Below are 6,511 nucleotides of genomic sequence, written 5' to 3'. Positions count from 1 at the left end.
CCCCTGCCCCGGGAACCCCCAAACCATTTTCATGATATATGCCTTTGCATATGACAGAGATTCCCAAACTTTCTCAGTTTTCCCATTCTAAATGACAGCCATTTTTTTTAACGCCCCACCTCCCCACTCTGGGCCAAAAGTTACTAACAGTTCCATTTCTTGAGTAGTTAGAGCCACACAACTTAATAGTAGTAGTTCACACAGAGTCTGGCAGATATCTCTGTATCTCTAAACATTTTTAAATATCCTAGGGATCCTGTTCCCTGTGGCACCCTGGGGTGTCTTGGTACACAGTGTGGGAACTGTGTGCGTAGGATAAGGACACAGGGGGCCAAGAAGCACTGACTTGGCAGAGCCCTTGTTTTCTCTTGAACTCTACTCCTGACTCAAACACATAAAGCTCCCCTGACCCCCATTATGATTTCAAAGGCCGGTTGTTTGTTTTTAACAATGTGCAGAGGCTCCTTCCTCCCCCAATTAGCAGCTTTTCTTATTCCATCCCATCTAGTGTTTGGGGTGCAAGGTCTGTGGATCCAATATCCTCAGTCAGGACTTTGCAAAACAGAATAACAAAGGCAGAAGAAATAAAGCATGAACCAAGTGTCTTCTGGGTTTGGTGAAATGCTAGTCAATGGGAGGTGCTGAAAATCAGAATGCTAAATCTGCATTTGCAGATATGCCAGCTAAGTAAATAAGGAAGGCCCACATCACTATATTTATTAGTCATGCTACTGCAGGGAGAAGGCAGATTCCTTTAAAAAAAGATGTGGCTGCTAAGTTACTTACATACAGGCTATTGCAATGTATGTGGACATAGAGTGAATAAATTTGAGCCTCTAATGAACTGTAAATGTATGAAAAGATCTGAAGTAAGAGCCTTCTAACTTGATGCTTTTCATTTGAACTGTCCTAAGCTAAGCCTCACTTAGTTCCTTTGCTTCCACTTCTCTACCTCTCAGAGAAAATAAAGGGACCAGCGCAGAATGAGTATGTGAGGTCTCTGGCCCCTCCCCCATCAGACCTCTCCCTTAGGGACCCAGATGTCTCTCTGATCGAGGGCAGGCTCTGTGCCTGCTAACACAGCCCCTTGGCTGCAGCCTCTACATTGGTTTGTGTGCGGGAATGTCCTCACACTCTTGGGCAAAAAGGACGTCTATCCCCTTTTCCTCATCCCAATTTTTTTTTTTTTTTAAGCAAACCATCTAGAAAAGGCAGTTAAAGCTGGGAGTACTGACCTGAGGAGGAGGTGCTGATTCCAGGGTGCAGAGTTGGGGAGCAGGATGCCATGTTGTTTGGAACCCCAAAGACTGCAGGGAAGGGGGAAGGCTGGTAAGAGGCACATCTGACCCCGAACAGCGTGGAAGCTCCAGAAGAAACGCCAGGGTTGCATTTTTATATCTTTTAAATTTCTGTTTTAGGAAATCTTAGGCTCTTGCCTTGCAGTAGACAACCATACATTAGTTCTGGTGTGCCTTAGATGCTACCCAAGGGGTAATCATAGGTTGGTCAGGCCTCGAGTGGACACTGGCTTCAGCCAAAGCCCCACTTGTTAGTGACCATTTTATAGAAAAGGCACTTGAAGCCCAGAGAAGATAAACGACTTGCTCAACGTCACAAAATATATCCACATGTTCTTTCCTGTTATGGATACATGGAGTAATACAGTCCTTTTGATAGGAGACTCCTCCTGAAGAAACATGCTAGAGATTGAATTGAATTGAAGTTCCATTGGAAAAGCCTTGGGATATGTAGCCATTTTGGCCACAGAAAGCATCTCTAGGCAGCCTTATGGGTCATTCATCTCCAGGTAAAAGTGTAGAGGGTTCAAAGGTGGAGGGGACATGCACTGCGCCTCACGTACCTGAGCCTGTAGAATAGGCATTGGTGTTGAGGAGGGATGAGCTTTGGGTTGTCACATTGTTGCGATAAGTTCCCATGGAGGACCCCACCGGCAAGGTGGAAGACCACATGTGGGAGGGAAGGTTGGCATCCAGGATAGTTGTGTCATAGGTGCCGGACACTGGAGACAGACAGACAGACAGACAGACACATACACACCAGTGAGAGACAAATCAGTATTCTGTGCTGGGATGACCCAGTTGGCTTGGTTTGCTGGGACTTTCCTAGTTTAGCCCTGAAGGTCCTCGTCACAGGACTCCCTCGGTTTCGGGTAAACCGGGGCCACTGGCCATTCTACTTCCCTCTGAAACCTTGGAGCTGGTGCAAACTTTATCTCTGGGATTAGCAATTCTCGCGGCCTCTTGGTAAAATGTGGAGTGGGTAACTTTGGCTCTGGGGTTCGCCCATTTCTCCTTCTAAGCTCTTCTCCCCACCTCCTGGTGCGCTGTCCCCACCAATGTCCTCACTGTCTGTTGCTGACTCCACCTTCAAAGAAGTGGCGAATGAGGCCTCACAGTGAATCCTGACAGAATTCCAGGCACAGGGCACACACAGGTAGGAAGCCCTCACTTCCCGGCCGCACCCCGAGGATGACAGCCTTCTCTGGATAAACTCTCCTTAAACATTCCTACATGCCAACTAGACCCAAGGGGCACTCTGCCTCCAAGAGGAGTTTTTGGTGCCTCTTCAATTGAAGCCAATTCTGCCTATTCCTTATATGAGAGGGAGCTAGTTACACAGGTCATAAAGTACGCAGAAGTTTCAGCTTCGTATTAAAAAACAAAAGGAAGATTATAATCTCAAGGGCTTTTCTTTTCAGTGTCGAATGACAGGAAAGCTTCACATCCTTGCAGGACTGGCTTCTTTCCTCATGTCCCTCCAAGCATCTTCCTATTCCTCTTTCTTCCTCCCACAGAATCTACGTTGTAGTTTGTAGGCACGTGATACATGAGTGTTGAATGACACTCATCCAACCTGGCTACGATCTCTTAGGTTATCTGACCTCCCCCAAGGGCCCTCACCTCCACGAGGATATGACTGTGTCTGCTTTGTTCATTGCCTTTCCTCAGTACCTGGTGATTGGCATAGAAGAGGCATATAATAAACATTCATCGAATGAATGAATGAATGAATGAATGAATGAATACACTACAACTTTCCCCAGTTTTCTTCATTCGGGGAATCTGGCCAGCAGATTTTGGCCATCTCCTAGGAGAGAATCTCTAGGATCTAGAGCTCAAAAGACGGGAGTAAGAAAGGCACAGCCCACATTTTCATGCTTCACGAGGCGAATGCTCAGTGCTTTGCCACAGCCTGAAAGGCTTGCCAGTGGCGTATGATTGAATTTCTGGGCCAGAGCAAATGTGACGCCTTGTTCCCTTCCTTCCACGGCAGCCTGGGCTGCAGGGCTCACCTGACTGGGAGCTCGCCGTCACCGTTTTGGTCTCCATGGTGCCTTTCTTGGGGATGGGGAGCGTGTTGGAGGAATTCCGGGTGGGACTCACGCTTGCTGATCGGCTCCCCTTGAGCAAACGTTTAACGTCATCCAATTCCGTCCCTGTAAGAGAATCCCCACGTTTTCCAGTGGGCCCAGGATGCTTTCCTGAGTCCAACTGCAGTGGGAGTCACATTTATGGCATTGTGAATAGTAGGGAGGATGGCATCTGCTTCACACTCTGGGACATTTTTGGTTAGCCTTATAATTTTTGCATTTTGTCAATTTATAGCACTTATCAACCTGGCACTTTGTAATATTAATGGCCTCGTAAATATAGTACCTCTACAAGGAGGTCAAAGTCATCAGTAGCTACTTCCTAATTACACCTCCTCAGACACCACGGGATGATGATTCTGTAGCTGGAAGACACTGTCATTCTGGATCAAGGGAAATTTACACCTAGGGCAGTTAGAGAACCAGACCTCTTGAAACAAATGGTTCAACAGTGACTTCAGCCCCTGTACAGACTGCCTCAGGTGTTAGGTCCCTGACCTTGTAATCTCTGAAGTGTCAAAAGTAATTTTTGGCCCATAACTCCTAAACATTATGCTGCTTTCATGTGAGTTAATTCCAAGTCTGTGTGGATGAGATTTCTTATAGCAAGGTAATCTAGTGGAGCAGGCTCTCTGACTTACTCAGCTTCTTACCCCTACACCTAGCCCAGTGTCCCTCTCACAGAAGACCCTTAGACTGAGTCATCGTGTGCATGTGCACACACAAGTAGCCCTGGGTTTCTGGATCCTTTTCAGCAAGACGGAAACCACTTACATCGGGTCGATGGGGACGCACTCTGCAGTCGAACTCGGATTTCACTCTCTGTACAGGGAAGAGATGGAGAGGTCTGTGAATGAAGGGGTTTGGGTCACAGTGCCTGACACGGAGCTGTGTGAGCAGTGGGTAAATCTTTGGGCTGCTCCGAGATGTCTGTGTCCCGGGAACAGGAAACCTAGGTGTACCCAGGATGAGTGCTGCTTAAAAAGCAATGTCCCCTCCCTACATCACATCCTAGCCTACCCACTGCACACCTCCCAGGTAGAAACCCCAGGCCAAGCAGGTAGCTCCATCATAGTCGTCAATGACCAACCCCTTTCCCGACTGCCGGTACCAAGCTTCTCTCCGGCCTCCAGAGTCTCTCAAGCATTAGTGAAAGAATTCTAAAACCTGTACTATTTACTTAGCCATTCTGGCCTCCTCAGAAGTGGAAGGGGCAGGAAGTGGGTCATTTAACATTCTTAGTTTCAGATGGAGAACTGGCATCTTTCAAGGATTGGCCTAAAGTTCTGGGGGGTTGGTTTGTTCCTAACTTTCAAGTTACTGGAGCAATAAAGCCTGTGGGAAGTCTGGGCTGGTGGTGGAGAACTCCCGGAGCCTGTGAAGAATTCTGCCTTTTGCACGGCCCTGATTTGTGTACGATGCTGGCGTGTGCGTGGCACTGACACCTGCTGCCACCCTCACCAGATTCACCAAGAGCAGCTTTCCCAAGGACCACAGTTCTCTCCTGTAGCCTTCTCCATGGGCAGGTGTGAGAAGTGCAAAACTGTCACAGAGCCCTTGTGCTATTTTTGCTCAAGGGCTTTTGCTCAGTTTTTGACACACAAAGGCCATTACAGCACATCTTGTTAAAGTCAACCAGGAGACCGGAAGAGAAACGAGATGCAGCGTCAGCATCTTCAAACAATTCACAGCAGCAGAACCAACTCCTCCCCGGGTCATTACCGTGTGTTTTCATTCCTGCCTCCTCGTTAGATTACCCTTCCCATCCTGGAGGAGCCAGCAAAAGATTCCCAGGATGCTGTAAGCTCAAGAGGGAAGAAATCGTGCCTGATTCATTCTTCTGTTCTCCTCCCGTTTCTTGCCTCAAGCCTGAACACATGTTAGATGCTCAGAAAATATCTCAGTGATAGAGCTCACCTCGTGTTTGGCTCCGTCCTCTGGTTGAAGAAGATGCTGAGAAAGAAAGAAAAGTCATTTTAGGCATATATAGGAGGTGGCCTGCTAAATATTTTTGACATGGAGGTAGGTCTATTTGCAGGACAGAGAGATCGTTTTCACAGTGTTTTTTTCCAGGTAGGAGTTTACATAGGTGGTGGATGCTTCATAAATGATGACCATATAATCAAAAGGCAGAGAAAGTTTTGCAAGGCCCCAATGCATTTGGGGTGTTATCTAAATGAATGTTGTTAATTCATGCTCAAAGTGTTAAGTTAGCTAAGGTAACTCATTTGGGGGCATGATCCATGTGGACTGGCTGACTACACCCTGATCAAATGTATTGAAAGACTATTAGATCTTCCTTTAGTTTTTTTTTTTTTGTTAGATTGTCCTGGTTTTCCTGCTGCAGGCAAATAAATAAAATTATGGTCACTGTACAATGATCATATCATCCATTCGTGTGCACACTGAGAATCCAAGACCACAGACCAAAGACTTAAGACCAAATGAAGATGTAGCCTTGGGTTTCACTTGGCATAAAACATGCCCCACTGAAGCCTGCCATGGTGGAGCTGCTGGGGTGCTTGGCATTTGTGGGTTCTAACACTGCCCCCTGCCCTTTCTCTTCGCTGGGAGGTCTCTGTGCGTCCTGTGGAAGGAAAAATCCTACACTTGCTGCTTGGCCTTAGGGCTTCTCTGTCCAAGCCTGAGCCTTGTATAAATAGCTTGTCATGTTAGTAGCGTCAGGAGCAAAGGCTTATGACAGCAAGTAAATGTGGTTGCCAGTCCCCTTAAAATGCTTCAGGGTAAAAAGCAAAACAAACAAACAAACAAACAAACAACATCAACAACAGGGGAGCAGAGGTTAAACTCCTTTAGAAGAATTTGTTTCACTCATGACGTTCCCTGCCCACCTCACCCCATGCATTTTCCCAGTGCCTCCTTTGACCATTTCTTCAGAAAATGAGGACGTACCAAATTCCTTTCGAGGGTACTCTGGAGAAGAGTTGCCACTGGAACTCCCTGGAGAGAGAGAGGATAAGACATTTAGTACAGGCACATTATGCTTTATTGCACCTCTCAGCTGTTGCGTGTTTTTGTTTTGTTTTGTTTTTACAGATGGAAGGGCAGATCCTCCATCGGCAAAAAGATTATGACCAGCTTTATCGTGACACTCGCTTT

The 6,511-nt window shown here is 46.9% G+C and overlaps 1 protein-coding gene across 1 annotated transcript in view; it reads right to left on the bottom strand.

Annotated features, from left to right (window-relative positions):
- The window catches only part of COL17A1 (collagen type XVII alpha 1 chain), a 55,756-nt gene that overhangs the window by 32,201 nt on the left and 17,044 nt on the right, over positions 1 to 6,511 (bottom strand). Inside the window, exons 6-11 of the mRNA XM_023532724.1 lie at positions 6,305 to 6,352; positions 5,309 to 5,344; positions 4,166 to 4,213; positions 3,314 to 3,457; positions 1,862 to 2,020; positions 1,236 to 1,307 (exon numbers count right to left, since the gene is read on the bottom strand). Of these exons, the coding sequence (XP_023388492.1) occupies positions 1,236 to 1,307; positions 1,862 to 2,020; positions 3,314 to 3,457; positions 4,166 to 4,213; positions 5,309 to 5,344; positions 6,305 to 6,352 (507 nt within the window). The remainder of the gene's footprint in view (positions 1 to 1,235; positions 1,308 to 1,861; positions 2,021 to 3,313; positions 3,458 to 4,165; positions 4,214 to 5,308; positions 5,345 to 6,304; positions 6,353 to 6,511) is intronic.

This window comes from Pteropus vampyrus, unplaced genomic scaffold (genome assembly GCF_000151845.1).
Source record: "Pteropus vampyrus isolate Shadow unplaced genomic scaffold, Pvam_2.0 Scaffold89, whole genome shotgun sequence".
Taxonomy (NCBI): Eukaryota; Metazoa; Chordata; class Mammalia; order Chiroptera; family Pteropodidae; genus Pteropus; species Pteropus vampyrus.
This window is presented reverse-complemented; position numbering and strand designations above follow the sequence as displayed.